Source organism: Acipenser ruthenus, chromosome 53, assembly GCF_902713425.1.
Source record: "Acipenser ruthenus chromosome 53, fAciRut3.2 maternal haplotype, whole genome shotgun sequence".
NCBI lineage: Eukaryota > Metazoa > Chordata > Actinopteri > Acipenseriformes > Acipenseridae > Acipenser > Acipenser ruthenus.
This window is the reverse complement of record NC_081241.1, coordinates 2,953,663-2,972,886: the sequence shown is the minus strand read 5'-3', so window position 1 is coordinate 2,972,886 and position 19,224 is coordinate 2,953,663. Positions and strand designations below refer to the sequence as shown.

The 19,224-nt window shown below is 37.8% G+C and overlaps 1 protein-coding gene across 1 annotated transcript; it reads right to left on the bottom strand.

Annotated features, from left to right (window-relative positions):
* Positions 1–3,868: 3,868 nt before the first annotated feature.
* LOC117433135 (dynein axonemal light chain 4) lies at positions 3,869–9,278 on the bottom strand. The gene is made up of 4 exons (XM_059016781.1): positions 9,107–9,278; positions 6,390–6,472; positions 6,001–6,084; positions 3,869–5,468 (listed from the first exon to the last, which is right to left on the bottom strand). Exons 2-4 carry the CDS (start codon positions 6,459–6,461, stop codon positions 5,304–5,306), a joined length of 321 nt encoding a protein of 106 aa, XP_058872764.1. The 5' UTR covers positions 6,462–6,472; positions 9,107–9,278; the 3' UTR covers positions 3,869–5,303.
* Positions 9,279–19,224: the final 9,946 nt, after the last annotated feature.

Genomic DNA, 19,224 nt, shown 5'->3' with positions numbered 1-19,224 from the left:
ACATATGTTAGCTAATAATAATAATATTAATAATAATAATAATAATAATAATTATGATTATTATTATTATTATGATTATTATTATTATGATTATTATTATTAATTAGTCATTTAGCAGACTCTTTTATCCAAAGCGTCTTACAGAGACTAGGGGGTTAGTTATGCATCAACAACTGCTGCTGCAGAGTCACAGTAAATAGGACCTCATTTGGACGGAGCACAAGGAGTTTAAGTGACTTGCTCAGGGTCACACACAGTGAGTCAGTGGCTGAGCCCGTATTTGACCCTCCTGGCATTAGCCCTTTTCTTGAACCGCTGAACTACTGTTTAACAATTACTCGAGCTGCTATTCAGCTCTAGGTACTTGCCATGTAATGTAGGCTTCAGCAGCATATTAGTTAGTGTCACCACTATCTAAAGCCCTGACTCCTGGACACTTCTTGTATGTTATATCCTTGGCAGGCAAGTGGAACTGCAGACCAGCTCCTAAACTGAGGTTGAAGAGTTAGAATACACTTCAAAAGCACAGTATTTGAGTAAATCGCAATTTAAAAAAAAATGATTACAAACAAATACAAAGGTAATGGAACAACACAAAAATAAGAAAATGTCATTTGAATTACTTACAATTCAATCATTTTTGCCGATGTCTATAAACATCAACAGCTGCACACACAACACACAAGAGACTTGATTCACAGTAGCTTCACTAGGTGGTACAGGATCTTACTGTTAAACAATAATGCTAGCTTATCTAGCCTGCGTATAAAGTACAGCCATTGCCAAAAGTCTTGCATCACCTACAATTTTAGGCTTGAGACGCAATTAAAAATAAATATGAACATAATTGATATATTTTATTTAACATCAAAGAAACTATAAAATTATATCACAAAAGCCATATTGGAATTATATCAGAAGCCATAGCAGCAGTACAGTATTTCATGTTTGATTTTGTCAGTTTTACGTAAAGTATATGGAAAACTACAAAGCGGTGTGCAATTCAATATGTTAACGTAACGTTATTCAGCAAGTTGCATTCGACTTTATTAAGTAAAATTAGTTAATATTATAGGGTGATGCAAAATCTTTGGCCACAGCTGAACATGTCTATGGATTGCAAACAGAACTGAATCATCAGAATCATCTCGAACATCATAAAAATAATTCCACACTAACTTTTCTATCAGATGGTGGCTGTACAAAATCAACCTGATGTGTGTTTTTTTTAAATAAGTTTATTAAAAGATACATGAAATACATAAATCATGTTTATTAATACATTTATATTGCGAACAGCAATATACAAAATCATTTAATTTATTTACAAAGCATTTTTTTGTAATTTAAAACAAAAAAATAACCGTTGAAATTCAAGTAAAAATCCATACAAAACAATTAAAAGGAAAAAAGCTAAAGCATGCTAAATATATATATATATAAAATGAAATTTTACAAGGTAAATTCTCTTTGTGGTGGTGCGTAGCTGCACATCTGTTACTGTAGATAGGTAAAGTCTGGGTTGCTTCAAGGATTGAAACTGGCCCTGAATGAAATGTTTGTTTAAAAAAAAATAACAGTCTGTGAGCATTGTCTTTCAGAGAAACAATCCCAAATCACATTGGACTAACATACCGTTTCCTTGTCGCATTGAAAAAAAAGCAAAAAAATTATAAAATCATAGAGGGTTAGATTTAGGTTCCTGCTCCCAGTCCAGGGTTTCAGAATGCAATTGAATTTATTATTACTATTATTATTATTATTATTATTATTATTATTTGGTCATTTAGCAGATGCTTTTATCCATAGCGACTTAGAGAGACTTGGGGGTAAACTATGCATCACAACCGCTGCTGCAGTGCCACAAAGAGGATCACAAGGAGGTTAAGTGACTTGCTCAGGGTCAGACACAACGGCTGAGCTGGGATTGAACTGGGAACCTCCTGGGAACAAGCTACTGGACTACCAAGCCTCCAATGCATTAGACTAGACAGACCTGATCAATCTTATTGAACAAACCTTTTCACCTTGCTTTTCTTGAACGTATTTCACTTGTTCTGCTGTGTTCAATGAGGAGATCCACATCAAACAATCAGAACTCACACCTTCATACATTTAAATGATCACAGGCCAGGGGGGTTTATTAAACTAACAGCTCCTCCCCAACAGTTGCTTAATAAACAATCTACAGACATGCTGTGATGATAGGTGTAATCAGTTCAGAGTACCTTTAGCAAGGGCCTGATTGATCGAATCCTTGCAACTACCTACCTGGTCATTTGAATAACATAGCTAAACCCGATGCAGGACTCCTGTGAGTTTATAATCCTGTAATAAAATAATGCAATAGCAGACACAAATACACTACCAGAACCTGAAATACTGAGATACTGGGCGGACTGCATTTCGGAGATTTTATGTGCAAGGTTATGGACGGTCTTTCATACACAAAGTATACAATTAAAATAAACAATAAAAAAACATGCAAACAAATCCCATAATATACAAGAATAGACCAGAGCAGAGATATCCAACATTTCAGTCTAAAAGTCATACTAGTGATCAGAAAGACCAGGAAGCTAAACTCCCTTACAAATAATTATACACAGCTCATAATCCCTGTTGACATTTTTGGTAATGCTGTTTGTTTTTATAGTGCATTGCATGGCCCAAAGCAAAGGTGAAGTGAAACAGATTTTTTTTTTTTTTTCTTCACTTCTGCATTGAGATTTATAATCAACCTGGGTTACTACGTTCATTGTGATTTATATAGTTTGTTTGGTCTTGACTTCCATATTATCACGAAGACTCTGGTGTATAATTGTTTATAAGGCTATCCCTGACAACATCCCAAATCATCTTAAGAAATTGCCAATGAACTCTGGTAGTATTTATAATCTTAGATCTCAGACTAAGTTTCTATGCAGCTGAGACATGTTTTTGTTTTGGGCGAAGCCCCTAAATTGTTTTGTGTAATATGATTAACTTGTTTGTCTTCATTTTGTAAATATATATACATATTATATATATATTTTGTATTATATGCAACCTTCTTGACCAGGTCTCCCTTGAAAAAGAGATTTTAATCTCAATGGGATTTTCCTGGTTAAATAAAGGTCACCATTGTTGCTCCTGCAAACAAAACCTCATTCAGTATATAAATTACATAAGAGAGCAAAGAAAAGTTCAGCTGAGGTAGTGCTGCCAGCATTTTGATGTTTTTTTGTTCTTTGCTTCGAACTCAGTAACACAATAAGGCATTTTAGCATTACATTTTAACTAAAAAAAACAATGCAAGATAAAACTTATAAGAAAAGGGGCTGATTTGATCAACCCATTTCCTAGAAGGATGAGTCAGATTTTAGAGAACTGAGGAGTCGCTACGGATTGTATCAACTACCTATAAAACAGGATTCCCCCTAAAAGTTAGTGGTTGATACAATCCAGTTTTGTCAACAGACAAACGTTTTGGCTAGTGTCTTCGTTAGTGCTGACTACAATAGTCAGAATTAACATGCATACTTCCCCCTCTCTCTAAAATCACATATTCTGAAGCGTTTAACCATCAGTTGGATATCCCTGTTCTAAATCATCTTACCTGTACAAACCTACTTTCACCCTATAGTGTCCAAAGTTTAAAAGTTAGCCCTATGAGTTGATCCAACAAAAGGTTGGAAAAAAGTTTTTTTCTACACAAGTCTGGACCAATAAAAAAATGACTTTTTTTGCAGCTTTTTTTTACATTAATAAAACAGTAAAAATGTGTCATTTTAGTGCAGTTGAAATTGACAGAGAGAGACGATATTCAATTCAGTTCTCCCTAAACCCCTCTCCTTACAAGAGAGACACAGAGAGAGATGCTCCAATGCAAAGTTTGCACCATTTTTTATTTTCCTTTAAAGGAATAACAGCTTTTGTAAGTTCCAGTCTAGCACTTCCAAAATTTGAAACCAGACTTTGTTGGCTTGCCTGCCTGAGGCAGATTTAGCTGCAGGCAGGCCCACAAGATTTCCATCCGCTCCATTGTGAACTAAACAGCCATCCTCCTGCTGCTGCCTTCAGCAGTAGGGGGTTATGGACGCCATATGTTAGCTCAGGGAACCAAAACACAAATGTGAACAGCAGCAACTTTCATACAGGGCAAAGCACCGTATTATCAGGTTTGGTAATCTTTCTGGTTTCTATAAAATAGTTTGGAAAGTGTTCCTGTGTTTTTCATTCTCAAGTCTCTTTGTTGATCCTGCCACAACATATTTTCAAATCAATTACTCTATTCCATAAAGGAGAAAAGTAACAGAGCACATTTCACAAAACAACTCACTGATAAAATTAAATGTCTCTATAAGTGTTTGCAGCTAATAAAAGAATCCTGTGAATCTTACCTGTTGTGTACTTCTATTCGTTATAGAGGTCTCAAATTTGCAGTTTTGAAAAATATTACATTATAGTAAACATGAAAATCTATTGGGGTAAAAAAATCTATTTTTGCAAGCCATGCTTTCAGATATTGTTGCACGTTCTTGTTCACCTGGAGGGTTAATAACCAGCCAGCAGCTTCCCCTACCGGCTGACACTGCTAGTGCTCCAGATTTCTTGAGACCAAAGCCTGGAAACTATTTCAGAGGAGACGGAAAACCGAGGTCCTGTTGTAATAAAAGCATATGCTAATTGACTAATTAATAGCACATAACAAGGAAAATACATGTTACACTATGCCTTTCTTTCAAAACTGCATGCTTGAGACTTACAGCTCTGGCCAAAAGTGTTGCACCCCCCTACAGAATGAACTAATTTTGCTTTATAAAGTCGAATGAAACCTGCTGAATAACGTTACGTTAATACATTGAATTACACACCGCTTTGTAGTTTGTGAAATTTTGAAATCTAACATGAAATACTAATGTACTACTATTATGGCTTGCAGGAGACTTTCGTGATATCATTTTATAGTTTCTTTGATTACATGATGTTAAATAAAAGATAAAAAATGATGCTCATATATATTTTTTAAATGATGTCTCAATCCCAAAATTCGAGGTGATGCAAAACTTTTGGCCATACTTGTATGTAGCTAATGGAAACCAAACAAACCAGGTAAGATATATAATTATGTGATTAGCTACAAGCACTTTAAAGCCATTTTGTAATGTGAATGTTTCTCAGGAGTAAACGCTTCATTTCCTACAGTTTAACTTTAGAACAATAAAGTAGTGTGAGCTTAGCATGGATCTACAGCTCATGAATAAACCTGATCCAGAGAGAGAGAGATTGCGAGTCCCTGGGCTTTGCTGAGTGTGGCTCTGCTAGGAGCACTTCCACACGCACACGGCCAGGCTCCCTCCGAAGAACATGTAGAGCAGGTTCTTCACCTCGTGGGTCACCTCAAACCCGAAGCCCTCCCCAATCACTACGTGCCACGAAGAGCCGAACTTCTTATCCATGGACTCCTTGATCATCTTAGCGGCGTTCTGAGGAGACACCCACATACAGAGTTTACAATACAGAGGACAGACTCCTTCAAAGTTTACAATACAGAGGACAAACACAGACATACACAGACAGGATCCTTCAGAGTTTACAATACTAACTACATTATTTCAGCAAACATAAAAGACAGACAGACAGACAGACAGAGACACACCACACCACACAACACAGACAGGCTCCTTCACAGTTTACAATACAGAGGCTAACAAAATACTTTCAGTAAATCCTAATCTTTAGAAAGCTAGCAGCTCCGAATTCAAATGTACAAGAGTGAAAAAAAATTATACGTTTCCGGCAACTCTGATAAGTGACTGGGCTTTTTTAAAAGCACTAAGCATCCTAGGTTATACAAGAAAAAACAACACCCCAATAATATTCAATATTCGAGCAACGGCACTTGGAACTACTCAGAACACTGACTGCAGATATTATAAAAAGGGAAGGGGGGGTATATAAGGTACTGAGATAAAGAAGGGAGAGGGACAGATAGGGGAAGAAAAGAAAGCTACTGACCTCATTGTTTGTGGCGTATTTCTCACAAGCAGTGACACAGAGCTCCATAGTCTCTACTCTCATCTCCTCTGGCATGTCTGTGTGCTGCAAGAGGAGCACGGGGCATTACACTTCAAGCATCAAATCACTGTTTTGCAGGCTGGGACACTTTTATACCACCAATGCATGAGGCTTGGGGGTCCAGGGGTTAAAGAAAAGGGCTTGATACCAGGAGGTTCAAATCCCGGCTCAGTCACGGACTCACTGTGTGTGACCCTGAGCAAGTCACTTAACCTCCTTGTGCTCCGTCCTTCAGATGAGACGTAAAGGTTACCATGGATTACCATGTTTTACAAAGCTTACCTGTTCTTTACCAAGCTTTCATTATGCTTTCATTATGCTATTCTTACCCGGACGAGAGGGAAGCTGTGCACTCTCTTGTAGTCGGCCTCCTCCTTCTTGCTTTCTGCTGGTTCAGCCATTTTAAAGCTTTCTGTGGAAACAATAAATATAAATGAATATAATGATGTGTCTGTATCTATTGTTTAATCAATTGCTCAATGACTGGATTAATCGATATCTATATTATTATGAATTAGTCATTTAGTAGACACTTTTATTCAAAGCGACTTAAAGAGACTAGGGGGTGAACTATGAATCATCAACAACTGCTGCTGCTGCTGCTGCAGAGTCACTTACAATAGGATCTCGGTTTTACGTTTCATCCGAAGGACGGAGCACAAGGAGATTATGTGAATTGTACAGGGTCACACACAGTGACTCAGTGGCTGAGCCGGGATTTAAACCTGGTATCAGCCCTTCTCTTTTACCACTGGACCACCAAACCTACCTACTATAAAGCTGTTCTCCAATTTGCTACACCTGATGAAGTCACGCTATGTGTCAAACCGCATTGTGTTTGAATCAAAATGAAGCAAATAAAAAGTAAGAAGATTTTGCTGCACAACATCAGTGGTCATGTCTTAAAGAATATAGAAGAGGTTTTTTCAGTGTGCGACCTGTGCCGACTCCACAAATATCAACAATTAAGAGATACGCATGGATTGTTAGCTTACCATTACTAAGAACTGTTTTATTACTTTAAGGAGACATTCTTAGTGTAGAAATATGTATGTATTTTTATATATACAGGCATTACCATTTCAACTACTAGAGATTATCCCTTTAAAATCAACAACAATAGTTACCCATGTGACCCATAAACTTGACATTTCTATCACAGTGTTCTATATAAAGTATGCAGATTTTATTTTTAGTCAAGTGAAATGTATTTATCCTGCCAGTTTAAAAGAACTCAAACAACAGGGACAGAAATAAGACTCCCGCTGTAATAGGGTAGTTACTAAAGTATATTTTTATCATTTGAGAAATATAGCCAAACTTAGATCAATTATTTCCGTATCTAATGCCGAGAGACTAATGCATGCCTTTGTTTCATCTAGAATTGATAATTGTAATGCATTTTTTTCTGGTATCCCAAAACGTGTGGTGTCTCGCTTACAGCTCATTCAGAACACTGCCGCTAGAATTCTGACTAAAACCAGGAAAAGTGAACATATTACCCCTGTTTTGGCCTCTTTACACTGGCTCCTGTGCAGTATAGAATTGATTTTTAGATTTTGCTGTTAACTTACAAAGCCCTGAATGGATTAGCACCCAGCAGGAGTTACTGACCCTGTATCTTCCAAACCGCACTCTGAGCAACACGGGAGGTAGGGCTTTTTCTTGTAGAGCTCCTAAATTATGGAATGCTCTGCCTTCGTTTGTCAGGGAAACTGGGACCGTTACAATTTTCAAGTCAAGACTTATATTATAATGTGTATACTGTTATTTAAATCGGTTATTTAAATGGTCTGATTGTGGCAGTTGTATGTGTGACATGCTATACAAATGTAATGTGGTTTGTTCTTTTTTTCTGCTATGTACTGTACAGTGCTTTGCGATACTTTTGTATAAAAAGCGCTATATAAATGCAATAAACAAATCAAATTAATACAATAGCAGTTTGATCCATTCATGGTTATGAGTTTAATAAGACTTTTTACCTACACACTCTGTTAATCAAGCTCGTAGTAAAACCTGGAATGGATGAAACTGCTTTGCAATAGGAGTCTTATTTCGGTGTACTTCTCCAATGCCAAACGATATGAATGGAATTTAAACCCCAAGTCGAGCCATTATTAATACAGTACAATATGAGCGAATATCGATTTATTTTATACTTACACACTTACTACACTGTTTGCGGTTCTGATAAGTTTGATGCTAATACTACAGATGTCAGGACTGCCCAGTCCCTGACCACATTCCGGCGTCTCCTTAAGACTCACCTCTTCAAACAGCACCTGTAGAACTCCTCTGTTTGTATCCTGGGACACTATCACCCTTCATGTAAATGTGCTTTATTTTGCTCTTATCTGCCCCCTATTTTACTGCATTTAATCCTGTACTTCAGAATATTGTAATCTGCCAAGTGTTTAACCTGTAGTACTTTGTATTTAATCATATCCTGATGTAACTATCACTATTATCTGCTGTATTATTGAATTGTGGTTTGTCACACTTGTACTTTGCTTGAACAAAAGTTATTGTATTTCTTGCTCTTATTGTATTACTTGTATTGTAACACTTGAAATGTATTTGCTTACGATTGTAAGTCGCCCTGGATAAGGGCGTCTGCTAAGAAATAAATAAATAATAATAATAATAATAATAATAATAATAATAATAATAATAATAATAATACAACTTTTAAAACAACTTTAAGAGACGTGCCTGTTATCGAGTAAAAACTGCTCGGGTAATTTTTTGTCATATTTATTTATGTGTGAAACGCAGCTAACCCATTAAAATCAAATTGTCACCATTATACACAACCGTCTTACCTGTGTATATACGTAGCTGAATACCCAATTAATTCAAACATAAATTTATTTAATGTATTTAATGTAAAGACCAACCATTGCTTTACATCACTTGAACGAACTAAATTAATGCATTGTCAAAAGCACAACACTTACAAAAGGCATCACATGCATATAAAATGTTTGGTGACGTTAAAATATATAACGTGTACATTATTTCGGTTCTATTGAATGTACTGTACCTGCTCTCGCTGTTTGGAGAAGTTTGTTTAGGAGTCTCGTCTCCGTTCGGGTAGCCCTGGTTGTCAGGGAGACATTCCGCCCCTAGCAACTACCAGCGCCCGGAACTGCCCGTCTACTCCCAAGCCTGATTGGCCCAGACGAGAACAGCTTAAGCAATTGAATCATATGATTGGATGAAACTGCTATCATTCTATTTAAAGCAAGGCTGGTTACGCCCTGGGAGGAAGAAGGTCCTTGGGTTGTATTTTAATTGATAAAAAGCAAGCGCCTGAGCAAATTAACTCGTTATGTTTGCTGTTAAAAATATAAATATCTTTCAATATGCTTTTTAAATGATAATTTATTGAAACACACTCACGAGTTTGTAAAATACCAGCTTTAAGAGTGTAATAGCGCTGGAATCAAATCCACATAGACAGGCAAAAGACGCGGCATTCCTCCTTGGGAAAAGAGGGGCGTGTCAATCAATGTTATTCAAGTCTGCAGTTTATGTCTTATTAACTTTTTCTGCAGTATAATTTGGAAAGGTAAGTTGGTAAAGAGAAAGTTATGATAGTTTGAATTGGGACCCCAACTGAAAACTGAGGAAAAGGTAACTCGCAAACAATAAATAAATTAAACGTGTATGTATAGCCTATGTATTTTCTGTACAATTATAATAAGGCATTGGGTTAGCAGATTTCCAGATTGAAAAACCGTTTTTTTTTTCTTCAATTCATTGAAGCTGGTAGCAACTGAAGCAGTTAAAATAGATATATAATACCACAAACATAATTTAGAAATTAAACATTGGGTCAATATCCTCTAACAATTGTAAGTCGCCCTGGATAAGGGCGTCTGCTAAGAAATAAATAAATAAATAATATAGGAGGCTTGGTGGTCCAGTGGTTAAAGAAAGGGGCTTGTTACCAGGAGGATCCCAGTTACAAAAAGGATGTTGCTGCTCTAGAAAGAGTGCAAAGAAGAGCAACCAGAATTATTCCGGGTTTAAAAGGCATGTCGTATGCAGACAGGCTAAAAGAATTGAATCTATTCAGTCTTGAACAAAGAAGACTACCCGATGATCTGATTCAAGCATTCAAAATCCTAAAAGGTACAGACAGTGTCGACCCAGGGGACTTTTTTTTTTACCTAAAAAAAAGAAACAAGGACCAGGGGTCACAAATGGAGATTAGATAAAGGGGCATTCGAGAACAGAAAATAGGAGGCACTTTTTTACACAGAGAATTATGAGGGTCTGGAACCAACTCCCCAGTAATGCTGTTGAAGCTGACACCTTGGGATCCTTCAAGCAGCTGCTTGATGAGATTTTGGGATCAATAAGCTACTAACAATCAAACAAGCAAGATGGGCTGAATGGCCTCCTCTCGTTTGTAAACTTTCTTATGTTCTTATGTTCACTGTGTGTGACCCTGGGCAAGTCACTTAACCTCCTTGTGCTCCGTCCTTCGGATGAGACGTACAATAGAGGTTCTATTGTAAGTGACTCTGCAGCAGAGACGTCTGCTAAATGACCTCTCTCTCTCTCTCTCTATATATATATATATATATATATATATATATATATATATATATACATACAGTGCCTTGCATAAGTATTCACCCCCCTTGGACTTTTCCACATTTTGTAGTGTTACAACCTGGAATTAAAATGGATTTAATCAGGATTTTTTGTCACTGATCTACACAAAATTATCCATAATGTCGAAGTGGGGAAAAAAATCTACATATTTTTCAAAATTATTTACAAATAAAAAACTGAAAAGTCTTGATTGCATAAGTATTCATCCCCTTTGCTGTGACACCCCTAAATAAGCTCTGGTGCAACCAATTGCCTTCAGAAGTCACATAATTAGTTGAATGGAGTCCACCTGTGTGCAATTAAAGTGTCACATGATCTCAGATTAAATACACCAGTTTCTGGAAGGCCCCAGAGTTTGTTAGAGAGCATATCTAAACAAACAGCATCATGAAGACCAAGTAGGTATCAAAACAAGTCCGGGATAAAGTTCTAGAGAAGCACCAATCAGGGTTGGGTTATTAAGAAAATATCCCAAACTTTGAACATCCCTCAGAGCACCGTTAAATCCATTATTAAAAAATGGAAAGAATATGGCACAACCGCGACTCTGCCTGGAGAAGGCCGTCCACCAAAACTCAGTCCAGTACAGCACAGATTTAACCTAGCAATTGTTGATCACAATGAAATAGGAGGGTTATTTTGCTAGTGCTCTGGTAAGCACTTCTTTAAAGAGGGGCAGTGATCAAGTTGCCTGTGCTTATAAGAAACATGAATTAAAAGCAAATAGAACAAAAAATGCAACAGAAAGAGGCCTGCAAGTTTAAAGACTGTATTAGGAAGCTGATCAATTTGAGGCAGTATTAAGATGTTTGGATAATTCAAATAAACCAATGTAGGAATTGAAAATAAAATAATTATTAAATTATCCATGTCGCTTTCATTCCTTCCATGCATCTCTCTCTCTCAGACAGCTGGCTCCCACACAGGCTGCAACAGGCACATAATCTGGGTCACTCTCTGCTGACGGGATTAATGACAACCAATCAGCCAGACAGAGACAGCACAGCACAACAGCACAGTCATAGTTCTATCCATCCAACTGACACACAACACAACAGGTGTGCTATTGACAGTTCTTGTGATTGAAGGAGCTCATTACCCATAAAATAACCCCTATGAAAACTCAAAGTCTGTAAAGACTGTTTGTTTTAAATAGAAAACTGGACTCTGAAACATGTAATTTAAAGTGCTGTGTAGATGTTAGTTTACATACCAATAACATGACATACTTGCTGACAAAAAGTTAAAAGAACACAATGTACTTACCTGAGTATGTCCTGGTGTGTAGCTGAAAAATCAAAATAAACCAAAAAGAAAAGTTATTATTTTGATATCAAAGAACAAAAGGCCTATTGTTTAAATAAACAGGAACAACAATAAGCTTAGTGAGGTAAAGCTAAAAGTAAAAATGTATTTATTTATTGGTCAAGTTGTAAGGGAGGTTTGTGCAATGGGGGTGGCATTCTTGGGTAGGGCGCGACTGGGAGTCCCAGATTATTAAAGGTCCAGGCAAGCACACCTTCAGAAATAGAGGGGGACATTTTGATCTTGGGAAAATACAAAAGGGAAAATGTGTTTCTTTAACTTTGCTATCGGAATAAATAGCTTTTGGATATGTTTGTTTGTAAAATGTATTATACAAAGTAAGTCTAATGAAAACTGTTTATTCCAAAAGATTACAATTATTAGTTTAGATTGTTCCAGGGGGGGAGGAGCCTAGCTGGGTAGCCTCCAATAAATGCCTCCTGGGAGTTCATTTGAGAGAGACTCAGTAGCTCTGAGCTAAGAGAAGGGTGTTCAGTTATTGCACCACTAGTCAGTAGAACATTGCTGGTATCCTGTTCATGTTTTTAATTTATTTTGCAGTATATAGTTTTGTTTTGGTTTCTCCATTTTGGCATCTCATTAATAAATTGCTGTTCTTCACTGCAACGTACAGTCTGTTGTTCTGCTTGCCTCAGCAGTCCTTTTGACCTCTGGTCATATGGCTCTCTTTTACAGTGCTATAGCAAGTGAATCAGCCCCATGGTGTACAGGGTGTTGACAGTGCTATGGAAGGTGAATCAGTCCCATGGTGTGCTATGGCAGGTGAATCAATCCCGTGGTGTATACCCTATTGACAGTGTTATGGCGGGTGAATCAGTCCCATGGTGTACACCCTATTGACAGTGCTATGGCCGGTGAATTAGTCCCATGGTGTGCTATTGACAGTGCTGTGGCAGGTGAATCAGTCCCATAGTGCTATAATTCTTTGGTCAAGTCCTGTATATTGTACTTAATGTTGAACACTAAACATACAAACAGCATTGTAGCTGCACTTTCGAAGGCTTAAAGGATTAGTCCGTCCCAATATTGTTGATCAGTGAAGTACATTAATGCACAACATTAATATGTTAAAGCCTCATATGTGATTAGAAACAAACCCATTGCATTTGACAATAATGGAGGAGGATAAATACTCTGAGGAAGAACAACAACACATGATTTCAACTGACCTCTTCGGGTTAAACATCTGGATGCCTAGGCTCCAATCCTTCTAGCCCCAGACATTTAGTCGAATCCACAACACAAACTCCACAATCCTGCTCAGGAGAGCTGAAGGTCTTCCAATCCCCAAGCCATTCCTTTCCACCACAGTGGATGTGAGCTACCGTCCCCTGGAGGACAAAGGCCAGCCGTGCAGGTGTCTGTCTGAGCTCACCAGGCGCCTGGCCAGTAGGGGCCATTGTAGTGCTATGAGGGGAAACAGTCCCTGCTGGTTTTGCCTCCCTAAACAAGTGCCAGAGCCAGTGCTCCCTGTGGATTGCCCAGTGAAGACAGCCAAGTTGAAAATCTCTCTTTCCTGGCTGTCAGTCTGAGTTACATCACATCCTGTCACACTGTCTCCTCTGTTCTGAGTGACTCGTCAGGGGTATGCTACCATTGCACCAAGGTGATTTGTCTTCGATTGTATAACTATGGCAGTATATATTTAATATTGTGTGGTAGTAAAATGTTAAACCAAGGTGACATTTTTACCACATAGGTCTTATTTTATTTAGCTCAGCAGTGAAACCTTTTTTAGTAGTTTCTCTCCAACCCCACTTCAAATTCAAAAGTCCCTCATTACTGCAACCCAGAACCGATCCGGAGGATAACGATCAACAGCTCCTCGCTGTCAAGCCACTCTGTTCTTTTTCTCCTGCTGAACCTAAGCATAACTAAGCAAGTGTAATGGATTGGCATCTCAGCCCATTGAAGTGAACGGCAAGGTCAGGGCTGGATGTGAACCGCAAACCATAACAATTCAACTGAAGAGTAAGCTCTGTAGTCAAGAGGTAAGTATGGGTCTTACGCTGATGTCAGCATTGTTTACTTCTCTATTGCTAGGAGGAGATCCATCACATTCTCCTCCTGCTTAATCAAAGCTCGCCATCGAGCGGAAAAACAACTGCAATTTTCTCTGTGCTGTTTGTAAATTGGCATATTTTCTTTGCTCACTGTGAGGACGTTTTAGACATGTGCTGTTTAACAACTGCACCATTTAAAATGGCGCTGGTGGGTCATGTGAGTATATACACATCGTCTTGTTTTCTATTTTGGAGTTTTGTTTTTTCATCTAGTTTTAAACTTAAAAGAAAAAATCACATGACCTGGTGCCGGATTGCGCAGTCAGGTTTGCAGAAGAGACTTAAAAATCATGCCGGATTCCAGAACAAATAGATTCCAGATTGTAGAGGGGATCACACCATTCATGTCAATAGGGATTTGGTTGGGACCCAAAACTCATGCCGGATTATACAGAATGCTGGTATGTAGAGGGGCTGGATTAGACAGGTTTTACTGTATAGAAGCTATACAGGCGATTTTGAAGACAAAAGATTGTAGACTGCAGATGGGACCTGTGGTTAGCTGCCGCATTTTAATTGTGGGAAAACAAAAAGTTTTACAGACAGATGGGAATGTGACTTGTGCAAGAGAGCGGGGGGATAGAGGCAGGGAGGTGTTAATCTTTGCTTGCAGCAGCAGATTATCCAAGAAACATCAACTCTAATCCAAATACTCTAAATGGATTGTGAAGCGTATCAGAGCCCAAATACAGCCTACTTCATCATCGCATTAGGTAAGGGGGTCGTCATGCAGGGCAAACAAGTTAATTCCACAGGGAGCTGAAGTGAGTCCCATGTGAACTGATCATGAACTAGAAATGAGGATCTGAGGAGGGTTGCCTTAGTTTCTTAAATGGGTCTCAAACGGGGTCAATGTGTATCGCTGGTTCATCAGAAAAATCACATCTCAAGAACCAGGAATAACCAGGAAACAACGCAGAACAAGAAAATTTACGAACGAGGGGAGGCCATTCAGAACATCAGTGCCCATCCGGTTCTAGCAGCTTATTGATCTTAGGGCTCTTGAAGGATCCCAGTGATTCTGCCTCAACAACATGACTAGGTAGTCCATTCCATACGCTAACCACTGTGTGTGAAGAAGTGTGCAAAATTACAGTGGTAAACTTTTATAAAGGCTGTAGAGTACACAATTATGAACCCGCTTGCATCAGTGTAAATAGACAGTTGCTAAGAGGAAAGTCAACGGGAGTGGGATCGTTGCGTTCGTTTGGGGGTCAGTTGTCGGATCACAGCTGAGGGGGTGTCTCCTCTGCTCTGAGCAACTCAGAGGTATTTATATCTGAGCCACTGGCCATTGTTCTGCCGTCCATTTTGAAAACAAACAGAAGAATGAAGTGTTTAGGATGTTTACAACCTTTCTGAGTGGTTCTAAGGAGTTTGGTTGCTCCAATATTTAATCAGAATCATGTTTTCCCTGTATCATACCCCTCCTGACATTATCTGAACCTGTAGAATCTTAGTTGCTGGCTCATTTTGAGTTATTCCAAACAAATAAATTCAATCAATTGTCCTTTTTCCTTGGATCTAAATTTTTGTAAATTCTCCCTCATGCGTTTATAACGGGCAGTGTTGCCTAAGGCACTGATTACGGATTCTGACCCCTGTCAGTGAGATGAGATGAGGTTGAAAGCTCTAACACCACAAATGCAGATGAGCCCGTCTCATTTGCATAGCAGTTAAGACTCTCGCTTGTGGTGTGTGGGGTCGCCAGTTCACACCCTACCTCCACCCTGTTACATTGGTGCTGTGACTCTAATCTCATAAAATGGCTGCAGCCAATCAGTGAAATTAAAGGAAGGAAAAGTGTAACAGGCAGTGTTGTGTAATACACTGCTGTTACATATTCTGTCTCCTGTCAGTGAGATGAGGTTAAAAGCTCCACTACTATAGATGGCACTTTTGCATACCAGTTAAACCCAGCCTCCATCCCTGTGTAACGCTCGATTAACACTAGAACCGCCATGCAGGTCAATTTGACCCATTTTGGATTTAAAATGTTCGTTTTTGACTTTTCCTAAATATATGAATTAAATAGCATGATGTCGTTTGATAGCCAGAATCACAATGATAAAGTTATAAACAGTTCTACCTAGAATTGCCACCTGGGTCAATTTGACCCATGCATTACAATACATGTCTCTTTTTTAATATAATGTAAGATATTCTATTTTTTGGCAAATGCAGCAAACAAAACACACCTCCTCCTAGCACACATGTTTTTATTTTATTTTATTTTATTTCAAGCCTTTGTAGACTGAGACAGAAATTGATATGACTGTGGATTTGTACAATTGCACCAAGATGCCAACTCAGTGAGAGCCTAGTTGCTTTATTTCCCAATGTACCTGGGATACAGCAATCCTTCATTTTGTTCCAGAAATGCTACTAGGAATATATCAGAAGGAAATATTTAATCTTGAAAAGTAGTCATTTTTATTGGAATATGGCAAGCTGCACTCAGATGCATACAGCAAACTGAAGTGACAGGTAAGAGAACAACTTATGTGCCTAATATGAAACATATGTTATATATTCTTATATATATATATATATATATATATATATATATATATATATATATATATATTAGAAAAAAAATGGTTTTACAGGTTTGTATGTAACAGTTTACACAATAGTGTTCAATGGCACAGAGCCAGCAGGCAGACGCGTAGGCTCCATAGAGTACAATGCAGCTGTCACACTGGAAGTAGTGTTATATTTTCTTTTTATGTAGTATTAGAAACAATGATTTAGTTTTTACAGTTTTGTATGTACATATACCCGTTACAACTGTAAGCAGGTATATGTACATACCTGTTTCTTTTGAAATGTATATTTTTTCATTGTTTGTAGTCGTGCTATATATGCTCTCGTTATGAAAATAAAGCCTTTTATGTTTAATTTTCTATATAAGTACAGTATTTCAGCAATGTAAATGTTAGATATGATGTTCATGAATAAAACTTTTGAGTTGTATCAATAGTTGTAAAACCATTGAGTTGTATGTCTTTCATTTTCACAGCAAAGCAGTTTAAAAATGTATGGGTCAAAATAACCCATGTGGTGGTTCTAGGCAATTTGAAAATCTGGCGTTTCTAGTGTTAACAGGTTTTTCTGCTTCTGTTTCTAAAAATACACTTCCCTTCAATACAGCTCATCTTTACACATTGCTGATAGCTACTTCTATTAGGTAGTACCATACTCGCTCATACCAATTAGAAAATGTTCCATTACAATGGACTGAAAGACCAGATTGCTATTCAGAACCCCCATGCCGTTCACAGACCTGAAGCAAAGAGAGAGAGAGAGATAAAACTGAATATTAAGTCTCCATGCTGTGCCTCTCCTCCTTTTTTGTCTTATAGAGAGAATGATGTAGTGGAGCAGATGAAGGATGAAATATTAATACTCTCATCTCTCTCTCTCTCTCTCTCTCTCTCTCTGCCCTCTCGCTCTGTGTTTTTCATCTCTGAGCTCCTGCGCTGTGAGAGTGATATGCTCTTGAACACAGAACTGCAAAGGGATAGAGGAATGTAATATTAATGGTGTCTGCTCTCTCTCATCTTGAGCGTCTCCCCATTGCCGTCATCACGAGACACACAGTGCCATGACGCAATCTGTCTGTCTGTCTGTGATATTGTGCTAAAGCATTTTAACGCAGACTTCAGCGAAAGAAAATGTTATCCACAGAATCATGATATTAAAGGGATGGCAGCTGCTAACAATATAATTCCATAAATCGTACCTGTTGTGTATGTCTCAAATGTTCAGTTTTTTTAAAGAAACACTTTATACATGTTCATGTCTGGTACTACACTAGGATAAAGACTCTAACCCCTAACCTCTATCCCCTAAAACTGACCTTAACCTGAACCGCTAACCCTAACCCCAACCCCTAACCTTAACTTTAAACCTAAACCTAATCCTAACTTCTAACGTTAGCTCCATCCCTAACCCCGAACTCTAAACCTAAAACTAACCCTTACATCTAACCCTAACCCTAAACCCTAACCTTATCACCACTGATATATATTCTAGCAGTATCCTATCTTAACCACTGTCTGCCTATACTGTTCCATACCTTTGGGATGTTACAAATTGCTTTCAAAGCTGTTCTGCTATCCATTTAGCTAGTTAGGATTTCTGCAGGGTAATTTTGCAGAGTTTATGGATGATTTAAAAGGGTTCAGAAGAAGAGATGATATAAGACATGTTCCTGTTTTGATGAGGAAACAGTACTAGGTATTGCATGGATGTAACATTCAGACATGCTAAAAGAAAGTCGTAGACACACTTCAACTGGAAGTTTTTCGTGGTGCCTTCTTACATCTAATGTAACGATTAATGGAAACCCAACTGTACAAAATAATGATTGTTGACGGCACATACATTTTCGGTTTTCTATTATTAATAGTGTTAGAATTATTAGTATTACTTTCTTGAATTTGAATACAATTCGTCTTTTTTCATAAAACAATAATTTCAAATCTGGACATCATATTGGTAAAAGGTTGGTAAAGTACAGGTGGCACAGCGTCTTCCCAAAGCATACTTGTCTGCGCCTGTGATGACGCCTCTCCCATTCCCTGTCTGTCTTTCTCTCTGTAGTAGTGCTTGCAAGGATAACCAAGAACACTTCAGTCTGTGTTGAGCACTTTCCTTAGCACATGTGTCTCAGCATCTTTATTCTGGTTACAACCAAGGTGATGAGGGAATGAGCATTTCAATGTAAAGTGGAGCAATAAAAAAGAAGCCAATTTAGAAGGAACAATTGTGTGAATCTTGGGCCCCAGTACCTTTCCAATTGTGCCTATTTGCTTGATGCTTGACAAGGTTACCCCAATTGCTTCTCCTAACTTGGGCTTTTGTGTTTGATATCACCACTTTAAACAGCTGTTGGGTTTTTCTAACTTGTTTTTTACATTTATTATAGATACATTTAATATAAACATGTATTCATTTCTACATTTATTTATTTAAAAATATGTATTTCTAAATGTATTTATTCCTCTATGCATTTATTTAAATCATTTATTTATTTCTACCAAATAAATGATTCCTTTATTTTTAATTAAATGAGGAACTACAATTTAGAAGAGATCAGAGATTTAGACAAGGAAGCTACATGCCACTCTTGTGTACAATT

Coding starts and splice junctions, on each gene's coding strand:
- LOC117433135 (XM_059016781.1), bottom strand. CDS start 6,461: ATGGCTGAACCAGCAGAAAGCAAGAAGGAGGAGGCCGACTACAAGAGA. Junction 6,085..6,389: donor ACAGCTTCCCTCTCGTCCGG/GTAAGAATAGCA, acceptor CTCCTCTTGCAG/CACACAGACATGCCAGAGGA. Junction 5,469..6,000: donor AATACGCCACAAACAATGAG/GTCAGTAGCTTT, acceptor GTGTCTCCTCAG/AACGCCGCTAAGATGATCAA.